The 24,603-nt window shown below is 34.9% G+C and overlaps 2 protein-coding genes across 2 annotated transcripts; both read right to left on the minus strand.

Moving 5' to 3' along the window:
- Positions 1 to 190: 190 nt before the first annotated feature.
- Positions 191 to 5,324, minus strand: LOC113498494 (dynein regulatory complex protein 9-like). Its single transcript, XM_026878503.1, has 9 exons — positions 5,015 to 5,324; positions 4,495 to 4,559; positions 4,234 to 4,304; positions 3,860 to 4,031; positions 3,162 to 3,308; positions 2,682 to 2,787; positions 2,070 to 2,264; positions 1,677 to 1,808; positions 191 to 1,317 (listed from the first exon to the last, which is right to left on the minus strand). Exons 1-9 carry the CDS (start codon positions 5,099 to 5,101, stop codon positions 1,111 to 1,113), a joined length of 1,182 nt encoding a protein of 393 aa, XP_026734304.1. The 5' UTR covers positions 5,102 to 5,324; the 3' UTR covers positions 191 to 1,110.
- Positions 5,325 to 5,687: 363 nt separating this feature from the next.
- On the minus strand, positions 5,688 to 24,410 carry LOC113498492. The gene is made up of 7 exons (XM_026878500.1): positions 23,458 to 24,410; positions 21,808 to 21,927; positions 18,297 to 18,377; positions 10,243 to 10,382; positions 9,521 to 9,637; positions 9,031 to 9,092; positions 5,688 to 8,112 (listed from the first exon to the last, which is right to left on the minus strand). Exons 1-7 carry the CDS (start codon positions 24,349 to 24,351, stop codon positions 8,081 to 8,083), a joined length of 1,446 nt encoding a protein of 481 aa, XP_026734301.1. The 5' UTR covers positions 24,352 to 24,410; the 3' UTR covers positions 5,688 to 8,080.
- Between the last annotated feature and the right edge of the window lie 193 nt (positions 24,411 to 24,603).

Genomic DNA, 24,603 nt, shown 5'->3' on the forward strand with positions numbered 1-24,603 from the left:
TATTTATGAGATATAGTTAGTACCTAACAAGACAACTCTTCTGAAGCTAAACAAGTTGAACTTGTTCAATCCTACGTCTATCTAGGAGCGCTGATTTCCAACAGCTGCAGAAGCACAGACGAAGTGAAAAGGCATATGGCGATATCTAGGTCCACCATGAGCAGGCTTCAAATGTTTTGGAAAAGTGAAATATCACAAAGGCCTCCAAAAAGCGCCTCGTGAGAGTATTTCTCTATGCTGCAGAGACGTGCACTTTGCGGGAAGTTCATAAGAAAAAAAATAGATGCACTAGAAATGTGGTGCTGGAGACGGATGCTTGGAATTACGGGGACAGAGTTCCGCGCCGATAATACCGCTCTCTAATGAACTCGGCATCTAAAAACGCATCTTCATCGTACAAGGCAGCATCCCTACTTTCTTTGGGCACGTCTCTAACGTGAACGATTCTTGATTTCTTCAGAAAACGTTAATTTCTTTTATGTCATTCTTATTCTTGCTGACTTTGCATACCTTAAATACGAGATGTGTTGGTAGGTACTTATGCCAGCCTAATTTGGAAATGACCTACAACTTATAGTGTCCAGACATCCGCCGGTTAATATTAAAACATGAATTTACTTTAGAAATAATTTAAATATATTTCCTACAAGTAAATAGTATTACCAAACTAAATATTAAATAATCAAAATACAAAGAATAATAACTACAAATTATTTGTAATCAGTTTTGCTACATATCTGGTTCCCGAAATGCATTTTATTAAATTGCATTTAAGGAGTCAAATACGATTAAATTTCGCGAAGAAAATCAAATCAGGTACAGGTTCATACATTGAATTTCGATTTTATTCTTGAATATCGTATTTTTTTCCAAATTGTGCTAAGGGATAAATTGGTATATCTTGGTGAATAAGTCTAGCGAGGTAAATATAGACGAATTTTGAAGACTACTTCGGGCTTTTTCCATATTTATTTTTAAGTGAAAAAATATTTATGAAAACATACAATAGTACTGAAAAAAAAACCATCCAAAATCCATGTCAATTTACCTCACAAGTCCTATTCACCTCGTTTTACGGTATCTTACTACAATTTCTATTAAAGAATATTATTATTTCTTCTTTTTAGCTTCCCCTGGGGGTGGAGGTCTCCTTCTTGGCGGCTTGTAGGGCCCAAGTTGGAGGCGCACTAGGAGGCCGCGCCACCACGCTTGCACGATGATCGCAGACTTCGTCATCAGCTCCTGGTATTCTAGAGCCTTCGTACGATCGTCTTTGAACTGAATCCAGTTCTTCATGAGCACCTCGTGGTAGGCATACTGTGGGTAAACAATTTGGTTTGCTCATTTTAACAGATAATGAATGCGAAGACTGTCTATCTACCTCGTTTTTACGCCAAACCTACTGAACCTATGAAATTTGGTACACAGGTAGTCTAGAGCCTGAGAAAAGGTGTTGAAAGTTTGTATGAAACTTTTTTAGAATGGTTTAAAATTTGGCTTAAAAATATGTGCATACCATTTTTTGGTATTATGATTTTAAGGGGTGATGGGGAGATCTCAATACTACATTTAATATTCTCAGGGAAACAGGAACCACCGCACGCTGTCAAGCGAAATCCACGCAGACCGAGTCGCTGGCAACTGATACGAAATAATAGTAAAAAAAACGTATAAACCGTTTGCTCCATTTCCTCCCTTTGTTCCACAGCGCTTTGATATTTATTCTTCATGATCTGAATCTTAAGGTCCATGTCTTCCATGTCTGTATCGTACTTATTCATCCAGGTTTCAACCTTTTGAAGAGTATCCTGAAATTATTTAATAAGTAATTGAGATATACTAGTAAAACAGTTCCTTTTAGATTTTGTCTGATGCTTCTGAACGGTGCTAAACCTAACATTTTTGTTCTTGAAGTGGTCGTTTAACTTTACAAGTAAATGCAGGCTTTTCATCCGAAAAGCTTTAAACGGTGATGGCACAATATACTGCATATAGCGGCATGTCTCTTATTATACAAGTTCGGTAGTCCTGTTTAAGAGCCCATAAGCCAAAGACCCAGATGTTCTCACACTAATAAAGATGTTCACGAGTAGTTCCACTTCGGCATGTATCCTCTGTTCCTGAGATAGCCTCAGCCGGTAGAACTCGATGGAGTCGGACGGTCCAGACTCCTTATCCAGGATCGATTGCTGGTGCTGCTCCGTGCGGGCGCGCTGCCAATTCTCGATGTATCTTCCTCGAGTTTCGGCGTTCAATGCTGCATCCTGAAGTGGTTAATGTGGTGATAAAGCTATGTTTATTATTTAAGGGACTTAATCCATTTTACTGTATCGTTAATGATAAATATGTAATATTAAGCGCCTAGTGTATGCCGTTATGAATGTTGAACTGCCTAGTCAAATGTCATAGGATTGTATCCTGGCAAATTAATAATGTGTTTATCACTTTCTCAAAAACGTGAAGGAAAACATCGTGAGGTGAACTAAACACATCATTTTTTTTATAAGGGCTAGTAACCAGACCCTCGAACCTTTTCAGACTCTAATATCACGCGATTTATAAGCTCTGACATCAGGTTATACATCAACCACACGAAATCAGACAGAAAATTTAAAGTAGCAGTGATAGTCTAGAATAATACAAAAAGACTAGAAAGGGAGAGAATATTCAGAACTCCTTACCTCCACCCTACTCTTGAGCTGATCTATAATCAAATCAGTATCGTAGGCGACTGTCTTCATGTGGTTTCTTTGCTGTCTCAGTTGCCTCATCAGCTCTTTGCGTAATCTGGTCAATTGCAGGATAAAATTATACGTGACGTCTTAATCCAATATTTTGTATTGGCATACAAAATTGATAAAAATCTCTATGAAGTGCCCACTTATTTTAATTTTGCTTTCTTGGGGAAAGTTGATCATTACCGCAAGCAACTAGCATCTTCATAATCCAGTACGAAATAATTACATCATTTTGCCAAAACAATAATTTGAAATCCAGAATGGGGGTGGAAAGTTGTCTTCCAATACAATCAATTTCCAATCATGAAATGCATAGGAGTGCACAAATAGTATCATTTTAATACATTCGTTCATCGGCAATTGTAAATAGCGGAAATGGAGCCACGGTTTTATCTGTTGGCACATTGGGGATATCATACGTACGCTTTGTTCCTAGCTTCTTCATCAACGAGATTCATCCGATAAGCTTCTCGGTCCACGAAGTCCTGGCTGCTGTCCGTCATGGTCCTGTAGCATCTGTATAGCGACAGCTCCAGGTATGTCCCCATCAAAACTTCGTTGCAGTATATTCTGAAAAAAAGCAGGTACTGGAAGTCAACAGGAACATGGAAAAGTATGTTCGATGCATAAGACAAAAAAACTGGGCTTTCCAAATAGTGATTAAGAGTTTATGAGTGATTCTACCGGGAGGTCTCAATAGAAAATAATCTCTGCTTTTTGGAACATTCCCTTCGGGACCGAACATGAATAGTGTGGGTTCCATATTGTACATATTTCTCCAAAAAGTAAAATCTCTCTACATGATACTATATTTTCCTCAGTTACTTTCAAGTCAACTGGTTGGTTGAAACAAGAATCGCAGGTTCGAGAACTGTTTGAGGCTTATTATATTCTTCGTATTTAATTGTAAGTTGAAACTTTGAGATATGGAGCTTCTGCCAGAAACCACGCCGGCTTCCCCTAAAGAAATATTAGTTGAGCCAAAACGGCCCAAGTTATAAAAATTCCGGTGAGGGGTAGGGGGGATAGGTTGCCTGCTGGCCCACCCTGAGCCCAAGGCTGGCTATGCCCATGGATGTGGATAACAGTAAATTAGTCAAAGCATAGTTTAGCATCGTTACCTGTCTGCAGCCAATTTGTCCAGCTTGTACTGCATGCTGTCGACGTTCCCGGGGTTGACCATCGAGAGGTCGTCTGTAGTTTTGGTGCCGCGCTCTATCTCGAACTTCTTGGATCGCAGCATCGCCATGTCAGCTATCGTCTTGATGATACGAAGCTCGTTGTTGCATTCGTCTGTTTTGGTAAGAAGAAATTACAATTTCCACATAATTCCGGATATCAATTCAAGCCATAACAATTTTTTTTTAATAGGCCGTGCTACACTAATTACAACGAGGAAATACATTAGATTTTAAAATAAAAGTTAATCTAATATAGTAAGTTTTTTTTTATTTCGTTAAATAGAGAGCGTCCTCGATGTGATGTGGGTACATACCTAAAATGCGGAGCTGCGTTATTCCATCTTCCAGTAAGCAGGCAAATAACGTAGATTGTAGGTATGGTAAACTGCCGATCAAAACCAGAAAAAAACTTACTTAAACAGATAATCGACATCAACTAAATGAATTGTCTTCTTCACCAGACTATAAAATCTACTGCCAGGTTTCACCTTAAATGTTTGGGCTAATGCCTTTTTCCAAATCAATATTTTAAGCAGATGCAAGATGGAATGAATTTATAATCCAAAGCTACTCACCATAACTCTGTCTTGACTGAAGTTATGGACTCTAGCTCGTCTGAACCCGAAGCTTGCAAAAATTCCTGAAGTTTTTAAAGGTCTCTGTTAGTCTAAATCTGCATATGCAGACATATGAATCCATAAGTTGTTGTTGTTCACAAAAAGAAGAAGAGTAATATATTTTTTAGTAAAATCCAAGGCTACTTAAATTTACTCATGCTTATACCAATTGGACCTGAATCCAGTAACATTGCTTGCTACAGTTGGAATAAGATTAGGTGATTAGGAAATATACAAAATTTTATAAAACATCGCGACCGATCTGAATCCGGCTGAGGATTCATATCATTAAATTCGATTGAGGTCGACTCTACTTATTTACCACCAGGTGGCAACGACATAGCACCCTAATTAACGAAGTAGGTGCATTATAGGTAGTATAGTAAGAAGCTGCTATCCAACAACAACAGACACTGGGAAATTTGCAAGCTGGTATTGTCATTATCTTCACGTAATAGTATTTAGGATCTAAATATACCTGATTAGATTTCTCGAAAGCTTTGCTGGAAGCTTGACGATAAAACAAATTTTGTCCCTCGCCTTCGTCGTCATCTCCCTTCTTCATTTTATAAGCTTCCAATGTTATATAACCATACAAAAGTAAACAGGCGTTACTAAAGCCTAAAAGTCTCTAAAATTAACACAATATAATTAAAAATTACTAATACATTTTTGTAAGACGATACAAAATAATGAGCTTTTGTTTGGCGTCACTGTGACACACTCATGTTTTAGCGTTGTGATGGGTACAGTTTTAATTTTATTTGAACTTGGATTTCGGTTATTTGCGATTGTCAAGTTATTATCAATTCCGTCAAAATACGCCTACTTTATACAACTGAAGGTATCAATTTTAAAACTCAATAAAGGTTTAAGCGAATCTCTAAACTCCGGTCTTGTTCGGAGCTAGAAGCTTTTGAAAAATATTTCTACTGATTAATAAGGCAAAAGAAAGTATGGTTAAGAATGCCACAGCTAAGGCAACAGCCTCGCTCCTAACAAGGACTTGCAGCAGTGGTAAAGTAGCAATCGAGCGATGTTCCGAAGCTTGCCGATAATAGCCGAAGATGCTCGGGTTGGCCTCAGTGGCGCCACTACTGCGGCATAAGGACCAATTTCTTTGGAACGTCTATTGTAAATAAAAGATGGAGTACAATGTAAAATTTTAATACCAGGCTCTGTCCACAAAATAATTGATGACTCCAACACGAGTCGTTTTGGTCTAACAGCGAACAAACACATTTTTGTCGGACAACATGTCATACAGCATATACAAAATCAATATCTACTAAAATATTACATCACACGGCTTATAGTAACTGATTATTTTTACACAACTTAGGACTAACGTTATAATGGGTAAAGAACAAGAAATAAAATACACTTTCATGTACAAAGTAGAATACTTTTAACACACAACTAACGTAAATAAAGTTATGTATCATCGTTTCGTTATTTACACCAATTCCATGTAAAACTGTATGCAAGAGGTATTTTATTGTTTCTTCAGTCACTTTAGTATTTTGTGACGGTAAATACATCATAGTTTAATAGACGAGGCGGTGGAAACATGTGTGGACTCAACAGCGTAGGAAGGGAGGCTGTAAAGAGGTCCACACACATTTTAGACGACAGAGAAAAAAAACCGGTACTGAGTAGAAAACAATTAAATAAATCTGAGTAAAATAGAATTTATCCAGAATAACATTATAAATATTTACAATGCGGCAAATAAGTATAAAAACAAATAAATAAAATGTACATGTTGAAATAAATCTCATAAACACGTGTCGAATTGATATTCAGTCTTAGCCATTCTCACTGTCCACTGACGCACTTCAAGTAGTCATTAAAAAAAATAAACAAAGAAATAAAATAAATATATAAAAGATAAAGAAACAACAAGTAAGGAAAACAGAAAAATATAACGTATACACATTAATACATAAAATATGAATGAAAGAGATTATTTTTTACCAATTAGAAATATAACAGGAAGAACCGTTACTTTCTATCTTTTAATTATATTGCAAAAATATTTCTCATTATTTGACATACACATTACTTCTCATAGATAAAAGAAATAAATGGATGCCACAAAACAAATAATTCAATTAAGTATTATAACATTATTTATAACAAAACATCAGTGAACTAGCTCAAACAATGAATAATTCCTATAGGCTGCGTTTCCACAGGTATACATAGCGTAGAATATGTTCCATGAAAACCAATAGAATTACTTCATATACCTAATCTAACTTAGACTTCGGTAAATAAAGCAATTATATTATTCCTTATACAGCACATTATCGCTTCGCATATCTAGTGTAGACACAGCCTTACGTGCGCCAACGAAAACGAATCATCCAAGATGGCCGCTCCAATAAAATACACAACAAAATTAATACTTCATAGGCATGGCGAACATAACCACACATTAATAAAATATCAATATTTATCTAGAACTATCTATTTATCTATCTAAAATATGACTCTGATGTCGGTTGACATTCAAATAATATATTTAGTACAGGACTGCAGTAAGTAACTCAATAAAGTACAATTAGCAACAATGTTTCATGAATAAGTTGGGAATAAGGCTATTGCATTTTCAAATCAGAACAACTACACTCATTAACTTTTGTTGCTACCTCACTAATCACTTGCTTGGTCAGTAAGCCTAGAAGAGGCAGTCATATCGCTAATTGTCAACGTATCTGTAAATAGCACGGAAATCGTTTTTTATGTGCGTATATAACAGGAATTGAAATACCTAATATATGACACATTCAATATTAAAATCAGTCTTGTGTTTTAACAAAACAACTGTTAGTTTAGAATTTAAAGAAAAAGTAAAAATTTCAAATCAATTTATCTGTTTTGGATAAGCAAAACGTTAGATGGCTGTTGAATTTACGGATACAAAATGTTTTAAATATAATTACTGTGTGAATAACAATAAATCTTCAACCCTAAGCAAAGTTCTGTAATAAAACAGGATGTATTAAAAAAAAATTGTATAAAACTCTCTGTGAAAAACATCTAAGACGACACCAGCCATTGTCTTAACACAATGACCGACATCTGAATGAAATAAAACTTTAAATATTATTACAGTTGTTTTGGTACAAATCTGAGGCATTTCCAACAGTAGTAGTATCAATTGACGTGACAAATTAGCACAAACATTATTATATACAACACGTTTTAAAAAAACCCGATTATATCTCGAGTGACACTTCTTTGCTTGAAAATGATCAATTTTCTCTATGAAACAAATAACAAAATGAGGTGGATATACCTTTAATTATCAACAGCAGACCAAAATACGGAAAAACAACTCTAATTTCTTTTCGGAATTTACTGATAAAGTTATTCACATCGAAGCGATTTCCAAAATATACTCGAGGTTTTCCAAAAGACATTGTATACAATAACTATAATATAGCAGTTACGATCTGCAGTCACCGGTACTTGGTACCCAGGCAGGCCGGGGGAGGGCCGCGGGCAGCGGGGGGGCCGACCCCCACGGGACCCATCATCACTTGCTAGATGACGGCTGGCCGCGTTCTTCTGAAAAGACAACGAGTTTATAAATTTTAAGTAAGAGGCATTTATGGCTCACTAGCGCCCCTGGTGGCAAATACTTCAATACTTGTATTGATTGTATCAGATCATCTGCCTGGAAACCATTTCATTCTCATTTCACTCACTAATATACAATATGAAAGGATATGGTGCCTAAGCTCTCCGACTATAAATTACATGCGCAGAAATAAAACTGGACCTGTTAGGTGTTTTACACCAATTATAACAAGTGTGAATTGCAAAAAAAACGTAATTTCAAGTTTACATTGCTTTTCAATGTTCCTCAGAACAAAAAAGGTATTACTTAATTACAAAGAAAACAAACAAAAACCAACAACTGACGTCATTCGTACAATGTTACTTGTTTTACTGTTTACATATATATGTTAGTAAATAAACTAGGCAATGCAGTAAATAATCAAACAAGTTTACGATCGATGAGTAACAGGATACGACTTGTGTTAAAAGACTCGTGTCTGCAATATAACATTTTCCTCCTTTTACAACAGCCGGTAATTCCCTAGCGTAAGTACGATGCAATTAAAGCATCATATCTTTACAAGTCTATTAATAATTTGAAGGAGTGTTGTAGATATTACGCATAAATAAGTCGATATGTAACCAGTTCAGTCCTGCTTTTATAGGCAGTCTTGGAAAAAAATAATTAAACCGCGATAAAAGATACAACGAGTGGTGCCGCATGTAAAAGCTACGAAATGATTTTGATGATCTTTTATTTATAATTCAAGTCTACAACTGGCCCGCAGCTGGGCATATGGTACTTCGAGTATAATTTTGTTACGACAGGTTATTTTTAAATGTGAATAAGGTAAAACATCCTGTTTGAATCTTGATAACGCTTAATTTTTAACCATAATTATGTGATTATAATGTAGTACTCACTGTAATTTCTGAGGGCCTCCTCTCTTTCGTGCGTGTCGAAATACCACAGCGTGATAGCATATCTGTAAACGTAAGAAGCTTAGGATTAGGTTAATCTTCAAAATATTAATACATATCATAATTTGTTTGTTTTACCTTTTCAATGACGGTGGTTCAAAAGCACGTATTTTGGGTGAACAAAATTCTGTTTATGTTACAGCTAATGAAGGTAGCTACAGCTAGCGAAATTTGAGAAATAAACGGGTTGTATTTAAGGAGTCAGCGGATAGGATCTAAAACATTATCTATAACATTGTAATTAAGTCCGTAAGCCTTCTCTAAAAATAAATAAATAAATAATTCTTCGGATGGGAAGTCATCATGACTTCTTCTGTTTGGGGTGAGCGGAGGGGGGTGTCAACTGTCAGGCTCCTACTGTCTAAAAACTACTTTTGTAGTAACACATTAACATTACCAAAAAGACATCAAGTAATGAAGAACAGGTAATTACCTGGTACTATAGGCGGGCTGGACCTCGTGAGGGTTCCGTCTGTCGGACCAGAAGAACAGCATCCTGTCGAAGATGGGCGCTATGTCCGCCACCTGGTTCGTGCCCTCGGGGAATACTCTGTGGAACATTAATAAATAACGTTATATTAAAAAGTAACGAGGTGATGGTAGCAGAATAACATCGATTTATGAAGTTTGCGTGGAAATGTAAGCCTCTCAGAAGTATGGAGTCTAATAAAGCCTGTGACGAGCAGTAAGACACAAGAAAGCTGTTTTAGTGAGGTTTGACTAAGCCACTCGCATCCCACTCGCATACCCCAAAAAGAATTGAAAAATATTGTATATTCAAAAAACCTGCGATCATCCTCTTGTTACTTACAAAAATAAACCAAGAAGAAGTAATCATTATCAGCACTGTTTTTTTTTATCCATGAAACATTTTTCACAACCTTGTGAATCTTCTAAGATAAACAGATGTTAAAAAAGCCCATAGTTTGTAACAAACAAATGCATTTTAATCTCTCGACACCTTACATTAGACGCGATCTCTCAGGTTTAAAGCGTCAACACAAAAAAAAAACATTAACAGCTGTTCTGGATCAATGGCGTCACCTGGCCTTTAATGGCAAGGTGAACGACCTTTTCGACTACCCTCCCCAAACAAAAAATGGCGGAGAAGGTCTATTGTATTGTTGTGGGTATTTTTTTATTATTTTTGTTTACCTGAGTAGTCCCCCGTATCGTTTGACGTCCCAATCGAGATTCAGATAATAGATGGCGGTGATGCAGCGGCCATCTTTGTTGGGGTTGTCAACGTGCTTGACGTAGTGACTGCCGGAACCGGGGTAGCACGCCACCATCGCCTGAGGAAATCATCACATTTGATATAAGAATACTACGTATTTTTTTATTATGCTAAGTAATCATAATTCATGAGCAAGACTTATACGAGTATGTTTAAAATTGACCATCTGTTTGACTTTTGCTAGAAATACTTGTCATAGAAGTAAAATAACCATACCGATGCGAAACTACTTACAATGATATTGTGAATTGATCATGAAATTGATTAAAATCTGCTAAAACATTGATAATTGATAAGCAAGGAAGTAAAAGTAAAAAAAAACGAAAACAAAATTATGCGAAAATTAGAATGTATTAAATTCTGTTGAAAGGAAGTAGCACTATAATATTCTAGGTTAACGGTTCAGAAAGTTTTGTTTATAGTAAATTTGACAAGCGTTATGTTTTGTATGGCATACACGTGTTCGATATAAACACATAACTACGCGTCGGAGCTATTAAACTGGTGAATAGATCGCGCTATGGGTGGTCTCATTCAGTAACGTCGGCTTATAAACGGTATGTGGTTTTAGCTTGAAGAGTTCCTATTTATTCTGGTTAAGGATGAAAATGTCTCGGTGGATACACCTTGATGACTAGGGGTGAGTTTAACTCCTACAACAGAAACTATAATAGCCGTGGACAGGGAGAAATGAAAGGAGAGTGGATAGACTTTGGCCTGCAGTGGAAAAGAAATGGCAGAAAGGAAAATACTCCTGCAGGAAGGAAAATAAATGAGGAAAACCCGCTTCGAAACCATAGTTGTGATACCGATATTATTCCGAATAGAAAGCATCAAGCATTGCGCTAAACGAAAAATAAGGAATAAGAATAGGAGCATGAAGGTCGATGCCATATTTAAAAGAAAGTACATACAATAAAAAGTCAAATTATTTACGATAAGATTTATCATTAGTTATATCAAAATCCTTTAAGTATGTTTATTATCAATAATGGTTCATTAATAAACTCTTCCTCGAACCGATAAGCTTAGAATCGGAATGTTAAATTACATCGTCAGTCATGACATCATCAGAGTGCAAAATTATCAAGACTTGTTATCAGATTTGTGTAACACGTTGAATGAATTAAGATTTCTTCTAGAATGAATTAAAAATACTAGTTTATAAAGTATTATCTACGGCAATATGTACATAAAGTTACCTTTGCCCTGATAAATTTGAACAAAATTTGTTATAATACTGTTGAAAATAAAATCTTGATACTTGATATTTTTGAAATATTTTAAATGTTGTGTAATATTATGATAACCTATGGTTACTTTAAATTTGAGTAAAAAAAAGCTGATACACAAACATAAATATGAGATAATTGCTCAGCTGATTATTTAATTGAAAGTGCGTTGTCCATGGTCAAGATGACAGACCCCACAGGGTCCATAATTGACAGTAAAATTATGGTATGCAATAAAAAAAACAGACCTAATGAAATGTCTAACTAATAGTCATAGTTCATGGTTTGGCTAGGAGGAGTTGTATCGTTTTTACTGGAAACTCTGCAATTGCTGCACTATTTGGCATGAAAAATTATTTTGATACGTCAAGTTCAGATAGATATTATATGGGCTATTCATGACATCGCGTCGGTAGTAAAACAGTGAAATCATCTATGACCCACACAATAGATGACTGTTGGAATAGATAAAACTCAATGTTTATCTACGACTAGCGGACTGTGAGATGATTTATGTGATGATCTTTAGAGGCACTGGAGAACTTTATTTAAGTATGTAATTTCATTTACGATGGTCTAGGAAACAGTAGAAATTTTCCATAATTTTTATCGGTCGTCAAATTAACACCCTGTATAAAGCTTCAACAAATTCGGAGATTTGTAGACAAAATTGTAATATTAACTTATGTTTATTATACGTATTACCATGACACACACGTTAAATATATGTAAGTATGTCAAGTACTTACCTAAGATTTCAAAAACGAGGTATATCGCGAATTTTTGTGATCAACGCCGGCGCACCTACGATACACCGATATCATCGCACACATACGTGTACTTTTACACATCGAGAGGGTGAGATAAGAGAATTAGTTTATTGTTTTGTTTATATATACTTAATAGCTTGATGCTAACTTAAGAAGCTTCCGAAAATAAGGAATGTACTAGGGCCTTTCGGCAAAGGAATGAAATATTGAGTCGAGTAAGAGACGCAGCTCTTTGTCGTATATTGCATTGTCATGCATGCACAACTACAATTAAATACTCCAAGAAGGTCGGTCCTCTAAGTTCTAATCATTAAAAAACCACCTGCTAATCGGATTAAAGCCTGAGTATGAAAGCTATTCAATATGGCAATGAATGAATTACATACATTTCTTTGAAGAATACTTCTTTGGACTGTTATTTGTGTCGAAATTCTAAAAAATCTACGTCTTGGTAATGAATAACAAAATTATGTCAACGCACCATAATTCAGTTTACGTGTGGACCTTTCTAGGTCAATCACAATTTATTTTTCCTGCCTTGATAGAGTGCAAAACAAAAATATTTGTATCTGAATCAAAACTGACGTTTGGGGTTTCCTAAACACAGTTTATAATTAGAACTTCGTACAAAGCCGTCTTTCCTTTAATAACATGTGGATGTTAGTAAATATGTTACAAATTAATCTGATATATTTAATTTACTCATTATTACTTTTGACGTGGCCTTTTCTTTTGATAACAATATTAAGGTGTAGCAACACTGATTTAACTTCCTTTTTTTCAAAGTTTTATTAAATTTTGTCTGTGATCTAATCTTGCATTTTTCTCGTCAATTGTTAGAAGAAAATTCTTTAATCCAGAAAAAAGTGATCTTGCCAAATAACTGATCTGGTTAAGCTATGCTTGACGCGGTTAATCCGTAGATGGGTGACCATCTTTGTCATAACGAGTTCCTCCGTGTTTCGGAAGGCACGTAAAATTGTGGGTCCTGGCTGTTATTCCTACATCTCTGACAGTCGTTACAGGTAGTCAGAAGCTTGAAAAAGTCTGACAGCCAGTCTAACCAAGGGGTATCGTGTTGCCCAGGTAACTGGGTTAAGGAGGTCAGATCAGGCAGTCGCTCCTTGTAAAACACTGGTACTTAGCTGAAACCGGTTGGACTGGTAGCCGACCCCAACATAGTTGGGAAAAGGCTAGGCCAATGACGAAAAATGATATTGGCAAATTCCACGCGGACAAAGTTGCGGGTACAGCTAGTTAACTATGACTATATTATTAAACATTGAAAATTGATTTATTTGTAAACACATGTTACCGAATGTTTAACCATTATAGTATTATGTAACTGAAGGGTTTACAACTAATCCAAGTTGTGATAACCTTTGACAATGTCGAGGTTCATATTATTATATAATTAAGCTAATGTTCATTAGTCGAAGTTCTATTCAATTTGAAAATTTGCTTTTCTTGAGACTAAAACCTTTGTAAATACAAAATACGACGAATCTGTCCCTTTTTATTAAAAGCTTTATTTAGCTTCACCTGCCCTACTGTTGTCTGCCTGCAATATTTTTTTTACAAATTATTTCTATTTCAAAATGTTACTGGCCAAAGTTGTCCGGAATCATACAACTATAGATGATAATTGAATATAATTAAAAAAAGGGCAGGTGTAATATTTTGCACATTATTTTTTGCAACATGGCCAATATTCCTCTTACAGCTTTTTTTACATACATTCGTATTCACATTATCCTACCTATCACAATTATTCCCACAATTACAGTTCTCTACAAATACAAGACACAATCTATTGGACGTCCCACAAATTCGTCGAAACATAATCTCTCAAGGTTTTACTATTTCGTCGCTGTGGCGTGCGATGAATGCCCTTTTGAAGCACGTGCGACCTTTTTTCTATTGGGCCTGTTGGAAATCACAAAGCAAAGATGCTCAAAGATTATAGAATCAAGCTTTTGTACTCAAAAGGAGAACATTTGAATTAATTTACTACAACATGCGCTAAATGTACTTTTTCATGATCTTTATTATTAGAAACTTAATATTATTAAAATAAGACATATTTAATCGATATTGCTTATACTTTCTCGATGCATAATTTCTCTGAACGTTTGTATACATATAAAACAATGGTCACTCTCTTCAAAAACATGTGTATTGTTGATAAACGAATGATGTAATGGTCAACCAACTACGTGACACACCGTGTGTTGATAATAAGTAATTAAAACATGAAGGTAACTGCTAAAGGTTCAATATCCTGTTTTGTAATAATGTTTTAAGGACAAGATATTGTAAAACATATCTTGGTGGTGAAGTAAAACTAGCGATGTCGTTGTAATTCAATGGTTGAAAGATTTTTCCCAGCAAGTAGAAAAAAATTGTGTCACTCAAAAAAGGACTTTGCAGAATTGATATTCAGTAAGTTGTGAACAATAAAGGATCACGGCAAAATTAAGTGACGTAGTAGATTGGTAAAACAAATGTTAGTAAAAAATAAAAACAGTAAATGATAAAATTAGAACTAATCCGTATAAACCAAATACAAATTCCGATGACAATCCACATTAAATTATCAAATATTTAGCAGAACATAACACTGCAAATTAAACGCTTTCAAAGCCAGAGTCAACACAGCACCCAGTCAATCAAGACCTGTGCATTCTTACTAGATTCGAGAAGTACGGAAGGAGGCGAGTACCAAACTATGATAGTTATACTTTGAACAATAGTTTGTCTTTGTAGTTTGTGGTTTGTAAACAGAGGGATGTCGGCGTGGGATTCGCTTACGATTCTTACTAATGTTTACAGTCGCCCCCTCCCCGCGGCCCCGCGCCTCCGCCGCCATGCTGCGAGTCACGTACGCAACGCCTCCACGGCGCATGCGCCAACGCGCGTTATTTTGGTTTTTATCGTGCAAACCGATCCCTTCGCGATATTACTTTTGCGAATGATAACGATAACGTTTGAGGCGAAATAGTTTTGTAGTAATCAATGTTTTAGGTTGTTCAGTGCGTTGCCTGTCCTAGAGAAACATTTGGGTAGGTATTACTACTTCATCAAATATTTAGAGCGTCAATTTCATTCATTATTGAACTTAGGAAGATAGACGCTGTAATAGAACTTTGTAGTATAGTATTAATTATCTGTGCCTCATTAAATTTTAGATCTGAGATCTAAATACAAACAGTTTCACCGTTTATATATTTTAAATTTTAGATTTTTCTTAGCTGCAAATTATTTGTGTATATCCACATTCTTATTAAAATAGGTCATACAAACTTATATTATATTTACTTAAGGATAAAATTATATTAGCTTGAAGAAAGCTACAGAACTCCTTACAGTATAGAGTTGGTATTTTTTTATATTTTTTTTATCACTTAAGCAATTAAAGATTACAGATGTATTGCTATATCCCTCCTAATATGTTATATATATTAAAAATATATGTATATTTAATCCATAAAATCCAAACTCTTAAAATGTGTGTAACCATGATAGGTCGTCGGGCCTACGTGATATTTTCTATGTGACCCAGTTATTGGCCACCCAAGAACGGGAGCACTGGTACACTGGCCCTAATAGTTTAATATGTATTAACATAAATCCAGGTTTCAAAAGACTGAAACATAGTTTTGTATTCAAAAGCAAACCTTAATCTTAAGTAAATAAGGTTAATTTTAGTGTTGTTTTTATCCAAGATAAATTAATGAATAATACTAGGTAGATAATAAAACAACTTGAAAGTATGATGTCAAAGTGAACTGTATACAGGTGTATTGACTAGATAAGATTTCGTTTCAGACATATGTTTGGTTTTAGTGCTTATTCTCTGCGTTTATGTACTCTATGCAACACCTGGGATGAACATTGTATGAGGCTTTTATAAAGACTAGAAATAGGTAACTAGACTAGTAATTATATTTTTAATGAAATTAGAGTAATAGGCAACATCGGATCGTTACACAACGGTATCACTTTGATAGATAATTGAGTTGTGGAAGTCAGGTAGGCAACACTCCAAATATAGTATCCCAAAGGTTTAGAAGTTTTGGAAGCTGACCTGTACTGTATCTGGGAAAGGGAAAAAGCTAGAAAGATGATTAGGGCCATTCATTCATCAGCTATTGAAAATAGCAGAATTATACCCAGTTTTGTTGATCCATACCAGATGGGCTGCATGAAAAAACCTAATCTCTAGCCGGAGGTGAATTAAATTCATGAAATGTTATATTATGCAATATCCAAGATAATGCCATGACAAAAAAAATATGACAAGTTATGACGCTTAATGACAATGCATTGAATTCGAAAATGATATCATTTCGTGCTTATTATTTGTCAATAAACAAATTATAATACATAAAAAAATTATAAAAGCAACGCGTGATTGTTAATAATAAAATGAATTTGAATATTGGAATTTCTTATAGACGCCAAGTGCTGCAAAAAATATAGAATTGTTAAAAAACGAAGCGATATTTTTCAACTGACTGACTGAAAATGAATACTGGTATAACTAGTAGAATAGTATTCACCTAGCTCCTTGCCACCGGTATATTTTAAACCACAGAAAGGGAAACATCAAAACTTTTACACATACTTAATTATGGTTTTATAATTTGCAGTCTAATGCGGTGTAGAAGTTAAAAAAAAAAACTCTTCGAAGACTCAATTTATTCAATAGTGACTCAATTTAGACACATTCGGTATACTTTGAAAGTTCAATCTAGTGACAATGAACTTATGAAGAACACTCAAGTTGTATCATGTTGAAAGCATCTTTCGAAGTTTCAACAAAAGATTTCTAAACATAAATAATGACGCTGATGATTTAGATGAGGTCGGCAATGCTACTTCACAATCACATACTCATAACTCGAATGAACGAGCGCGCAATTTCACAAGTGAACATTATGCAATGTGGAAAAACTGTTGGATTTAATCATCGTTACAGCGATTCGTTTTTGCGCTGTGAATAATATGATGATTAACAGTCGGGCTTGATCAATTGGTCAGATAATAATAAACAGGATTACGGTCTTATGTAAAGCCTGCATACAAAAAAGTTTAATTAAGACATTGATAATGAAATTCATCCAAAAAACTTTTTTCTTGTAACTGCGTATTGCATTTACGAGAAATTTATAATCTAGTACATTTCTTCTAAGCCAGGGGAAACTGGAAACTACAGTCATGATGATTTGCCATCAACAACACCAGAATGACTTGAAAATCGTGATATAACATCAACTCCTTATGGAATTTGTCAATCGATTTCTATTGCTAAGCAAATAAAATTAACATATGGTTTACACGTATTATAATATATGTAGCGTCTAAAGTATGTGTCATCTAACAACATAACTTAGCATTAAGGCTTAAGTAGAAAGTTTCGCTCTTCCAAGGCTGTCGATGAAATTTTGATTTTATTCCAAAGTACCGGAGCTTTGGGCGTTTTGTTTGTGTATATGTTTAAGCATCTTTATTTGTCTTTAATTGGGTAAAAATACAACGTATGCAACAAGAGTAAATAGTTATCGGTTATACGATTGTTTTACATTGATATGATTATACGCTTAAGAGTAGCAAAAAATAAAAATAAGAAAACGAAACGAAACGAAAACATTTGCATCCTTCGAGACGTGCCTTCTCATCTTCTCATAAAAATATGTTTTGTTTAGTTGAATTATAATATAATCAGATTTTGTAAGCTAATTACCGTCGTTATCATTCATTAAACAAAAACTTTGACACTTAAAACATAAGAAGACGTTGATGACGAAGATGTTACAAAAACAATAAAATCAGACTTAAAAGGTAGTCTCCATACGATAGTAATTCTTCATTTTCCCATGCAATAACTGCAAGTTTCCGTTCATTAGCTGTCAACACACATGACAAACACACAATCCAGTCTTACATTGAGTGTCTATCAATATTTACCTTCGTTCTGCCGTTGATGACGTAGTCCCCCATTCTCCCATTGTTGGCCATCTTGTTTGCCCTCAGTATGATATTGTCGACCTGGAAACAGACGGCATTAATTGTGTTTTGATCGAGTTTGCAGAATGTAATGAGAACGTTCGTTCTTTGTGGAAAAGAAAACGCGGAACATCATAATATGAGCAGTCACAAAATGCAAAATACATGCAAAATGCTATGTTACGGGGCCCGGAAAAGGTTTAAAGGTAAGTGAGAGCATCTCACGAATACGTTGACTCAAAAAGTATAATATTGTTATATTTAATCAGGCAATATAATATGGCAAACAAGACATTAGAAAAGGCAAATACAAAAACTAGGTCGAGTGAGCAAATCCTACGTCATCATATTTGGCAGCTATGTCCGTATGTGTGGCGCCTTCCAAATCTTGAGATATGGACAATCAGCTGCTATCTCTTTTATTCTAGGTTTGATACATATTACAGTTATCTGTGATGCGTAATGTTTAAAGAATTTGCGAAGGTATTGATTTTGTGTGAGGGATCCGGCGAGATTAGAACACGATGTCAGTTTGGAGAAAATCACTACGCTGGGACAGCAGATTTTAGACTTAGCGCAACAGCTGGACTATATGTAGTGAATCTTGACAAATTCCAAAAGGGTAGTCAGATAAAAAAAAAGACAGGATTCCCTCTACGGAATACTATTTAAATTCTGGCTGAAAAAAACTGGCTGCAATTGTAAATTTTGTTGCGCAGAAAGTTCAAAGATAATTATTATTTTTAGTAAACTCATTTGTTTTATTTTAACAGCAATTAGCATGTTGTCGCAACGCGGTCAAAACGACGGCTACACATAATTGTGATAACTAAGGAGCATTTATCATGAAAACAATGATAAATAGGTAATTGACGACTGTTTGCATCGATTTCTTAAAGATTTTACTATATTGCATGTAACTCATCACAAAAGTATTAAAATTCTCAATGATTCCTATTCCTACGTAGTTATAACGAAATCTTCTCTAGAAGTCCTATGCTATTAAGAGAGTATATTCTTTACACAACATTCAAATCCTTACAAGTACTTGAAAGTTCAGAACAACAATTCAAAGGACCTAGAAGTGGAACACGTTAAAAAACGGCTGCATAACGAAGTTGTCAGAAAGTAAGCTTTGCAAGGGAAAAAAGTCACCAGTTATATTATTTATTTGAGCCAAAAAAAGCATAACTTCTCTATACAACCCCGCCCACATTTTGCACGTTGTTGTGGCTATATTGTGCAGATTTGCAAGAAAACGATACGAGGGTTTAGCAAGCAACTGACAACTTTTTAATTTTAACTTAGCAACTTTACGCACTCCAAAATGACGCGACCAGATTTAACCTGACCACTACAAAAGTCGGTAACCTGTGTAAACAATACGTGACATCACGAGTAGATTCTGTTGTTATAGGACTTGCGGTTATAGTGACCCCAAACGGGCGTTTTGTGGTTACGTTATAATAAAAAGATATACAGCAAGAATGTTAATAGTTATTAAAACTGTAGCACACGTAGGGTGATGTGATTTTGAGGCAGACTAAAAGGTATTCATTATAGAATTTTTGGGAACAAAAGACGATCGAATGTTTTTCATACATTAGTGCGGTCATTCATTTTTACTACTGTAAAATATCTAAGGTGGTATTAAACATACCACCATACCATACTAACTATAATTCTATTCCTTTCTAATACGCATGCAGTACCAGTTCCCCAGATACCACTGCATCTCACCAATCCAGGATTCACGAATGCAATACTTTAATTACTATTTCATCTCTATGATCTTATTATCCTTAAATTGATGTACTAAGGACGCAGTAACATGAAGAGTAATATGATCCAGAGCCGGCCGGCCCCCGGTGAAAGTAAACCATCCGGATTTTAGACCTTGCAGGTATTTAAGACACGCACATATTATGCATTGTTTATCATTGACATTCTTGGCAAGACTTGGTATTAATCTGTAATTACTTCATAAATGGTCAAAGAAATTTTTGGTAATTTTAAGAAATTTCGAGTCAATGAAGGGCATCCATAGTCGACTTGACTGATGGATAAGTTAAGAGGCACGCGTCGTAGAAGAATAAATATAATCGTCGGGTATCAAAATGGCTTGTCCATTTCATTAAGAGACATTACTTACTTTTAAAGAATTATTATCCGATTTCTGGCTTTGCTCACATCTTTAAGTTGTGTTTGTTAACTCGGCGATAATTTTCTAAACTGTTTCGTTTGTGTGTACCTTTGAAGATCTTCAATAGTTCGCTGAACATTAACTGGGCGTCTATCTCGAACTAAAACCTACTTTATGACGGCTGGTTCCGCCTAAAACACCGCTAAATCCCTATCTATATGAATAATTATTCTTGTCAATAGATAATCATGTTTACAAGCGCTATCCGCTAATATACATCGATTGCGGTTATGACTTATCATTCGCTGGACAAAGGGAGTATTATCAGTCATCAAACAGTCACTGTCTAATTGTCCAGCACTATATCTAGGCATTGTAATGAATTCTTGTACGTACATTAATCGTACATTGAGTGTATTTAAGTATAGTGACAGCTGTTCCAAGTTTTAAGGATTAGAGACATAAATATACCACATGAGAAGAGGATATAATTGGACAAGATATATTTACAATTTTGCCATACCGACACTAACGAAAACCGCTAAACTCTTGAATATGAGGTCACAAACAAATACCATCTCAAGACACCAAGTAGAAAACACCACGCAAGTAGAAAACATTCAGGGATCTTAAAAAAAAAATAGGAACGAAATTTAAAGGAGTTTACAATAATTACTTCAGATGGACTAATAATTAAAATGATCAATTTCACTAGGCTAACCTACCTACAACAATCATTACAAATGGGAAAGCGGGAAAGGTAGTTTGGTACTACATACCTCGAAATACATTTACTCTCACCATTCCTACTACATAATTTTAATATTAATTAATAATAATAAACTCCTAGTTATATCGCTAACTGTTTTCCTGTATTATATCCCGATGGAGTGTGTCTCGGGTCACGTACGAAGGGCTACATTACCCATTATTCTTATTTCAGACTACATTAGTCACAAAACATCCGGAAGCTTTTCCTTTTTGTATTCTGACCTTGGTACTACTTCTTACGCTACATACAAGTTCTGTAATAGTGGTTGTATGTTTTTAAAGGAATTTTGATACTAACAGCCTTAGCCAAAGAGATAAGGAAATTTTGCTCAACATGCAGTCTGTGAATAGTGAATATTCCCTAAGTTAATGATTTAAAAGTTAATCACGATTGCAATAAAAATCAAATCACTACCAAAGGTCTTGGGATGAATTTAACTCGTTCTTTAGTACATACATCAAAATCATAACGAGGAGAGATGGATGATAAATGCAAAGAATTGCTGTTTAGATGGACTTTGATGTGGTAAAAAGAAAACAAACATTGAAAACACTTACTTGACTAATTAATTGTCTGATGTAGTGGCAGTTGGCTTCCTTGCCATCAATCCACGTGATAAGGTCACTTCGGATGGTCTGCGCTTCTGTACTTGCAGGGTTGGACACTAGCTGACCTGCCTGTAACATACAAATTTGTTAGGTGGTGATGTGTCAGTTATGACAAAAAAATTAGAATCAAATGAATCCTTGTAACAGCATAAATCACTAAAGTTTTTTGAATTTGATGCTGAAATTGCAGACTATTTTTTTTAAACTACCCCCGAAATTGTAAAAACTTATACACTGTATCTTACTTGCTTTCAAGTGTAATAAATAGAAGCACATGTATGCAACATATAACAGCAATATATTAACATTACATTTCTCTAACGAAGATGTTTTGAAGATAAAAGAAACTTAAAATATGTGATTGTACTAAAATTATACTTGAAAAAGACAGCTAGGCATTAAAAGCATTTAACATTTAAATCCATCCAATTATTCCATAAAATAAATGTATAAACAAGTTCATATTTAGCAATTAGTAGAAGCCAATATTATAAATATCAACTTACCTACATGTAATTTTAAACTTTTACCTAATGACTTAATTTTAATAATTAATTTACATTAGTTATTAATATCCACATAATTATAAGTAATTGTTTCTAATACGGAAATATTAATTTCATTATTTCCATCCCTTAGCAAGTGCCTCTATTAGCAATTTAAAAAAAAATTAAATGCTGAATAATTTGGAAGTGAAATCCAAGGAAAAATATTGAATAAAGAAAATTCTCCACCTCTTGTAGAATAGTCACTTAATCATGGATTTACAAAACCCCCATAAAGAAATAGTATAAAAACCTTTTTTTAATAACATGTATAAAACAGAAAGGAATTCATTTGGGACACAACAATAAAAGTTTTTTAATAAACATGGTCCCATATTTAAGAGGATTAATATTTTCATTACTTTGGTGTTTTGATCATGTCATAATATAAAATTAAATCAAGTTGTCTTAATAGCAGTAATCTATAGAGCAACATCTACTATCTAGTACAGAAAGGGGAATAAACTAAAGCATATTTTTTTTCTGACATAGATAAGAGTAATAAAATTATTGCTGTCTGGTTAGAAGATAAATATTTAATGTTTTACTGTTGGCATACTTCATGACAGATCATTTATAAAGTTAAAATTGCATTGTTTTATAACAACACTACTTATTATCTTTTAAGTACTCCAGGTTTTTATTAACCAAAGAGGATGATAAATTCATTTCTGTCCCTCTTAAGTTGACAAAACAAGTAATATTATATTGTTATAATAAAACATGTAACAATCAATTTCAATTAAAGAAAACTATAACAATATAAATGTGCACAGCTGGATACAGGCCTCTTTTAATGTCTTCAAGATTTGGGCATAAATCATCAATTTTTATACAAAGAATGATATTAGCTTGCTGTATCAGTGTAAACAATGTGTATGAGTTACATTCCATATGAAACTTGATTATATTTTAGTGAACAGCTATTTACAACCTCACCTTGTAAACTATTTATCATTATGTTACTTCCTAAACACTTAGTTTACTTTTTATGTCACACGACACTCGGGTTAAAACCTAACATTAAGTTTTAAAATAGAATAAAAAGACTTACTGTGAATATTCCCGATCGGTACATATCTAACACTTCATTTAACACCATCAGTCCTCTCTCCTTGCCCAGGAAATTGTTGAGCACACACACACCATACTGTGTCATGTCCCTGATTACTCGATGACATATCTCATAGCAAGAGTCACTCGGGTCCATATAGTAACTATTAGGCATATGATTAAAGGGTGCCCCGCTGCCTTTGAGTGAGGCCTCAGGGTACTCCTTGACGCGGGTACCCTGTTCAGGCCCGTAGCTTGGCAGCACTGGCATCTTCGCAGTGTCTGTCCTGTTCACAGCACGTAACACATTAGAGGTACTCGGCGTGGCGAAGTCCACCGTGCTGAGCTGTTGCGCTGACTCGCGCAACACCTCCTGCTCGGACGAGCCCTCGTATGTTATGGCACTACTGCTCGTTAAATCGCGGTTTGTATACACTACACTAGAAATTACACTATTGTCATTGTGTCCCGATGCTTTCGCTTTGCCTTCCTCACTTTGTTTAACGTTTTCAGTTGATATGTGCGAATTGTATTTACTAACACTGTCCGACGTACCCTCTTTAACACTATTTTTAACGTTTTTTGATTTAGATTTATTCAAATGTCTTACGCTACTACCCTCTTTTGAAATATCCTTCTGCCTATCTTCTATGACGTTGGAAGTTCCGTCTTTCACTTTCTTCTTAGATTCTTCATCAACAATTTTGCGTTCACTTGAATTATCGCTTTTTGAACCCTGTTTCGGTAACTTTGAAGCACACTCACTTTTGTGTCTTTTCCAGTCTTGACGTTGGTGATCCGTATTACAATAATAAACGTTCAGGCATCGAGCGCACCTCCGATGAGTTTTCTCGTTGCAAACGGCGCAACAAGCGAGGCCGCCTCCTTGATTCATTCTAAATAATTTCTCCCAAGGGCCGGCCCCTACGACTTGTCAACCGAAAGAAATGTCATCGGCGACGTGACAGTTACACGGATATCAAAAAGGTTACCATTTACTTGCAGAATTTGTATTTAATAATTATCTTTTTGGATAAAAATCTAAATTAAGTTACGTGTATCTATTTAATTTTGAATTTATTTGAGTTAATTGTCATGGACGATAAATGAACTCATTGGGTAATAATAAGAGCATGTCGCGCTTATA

The sequence above is a fragment of the Trichoplusia ni genome, chromosome 11 (genome assembly GCF_003590095.1).
Source record: "Trichoplusia ni isolate ovarian cell line Hi5 chromosome 11, tn1, whole genome shotgun sequence".
Taxonomy (NCBI): domain Eukaryota; kingdom Metazoa; phylum Arthropoda; class Insecta; order Lepidoptera; family Noctuidae; genus Trichoplusia; species Trichoplusia ni.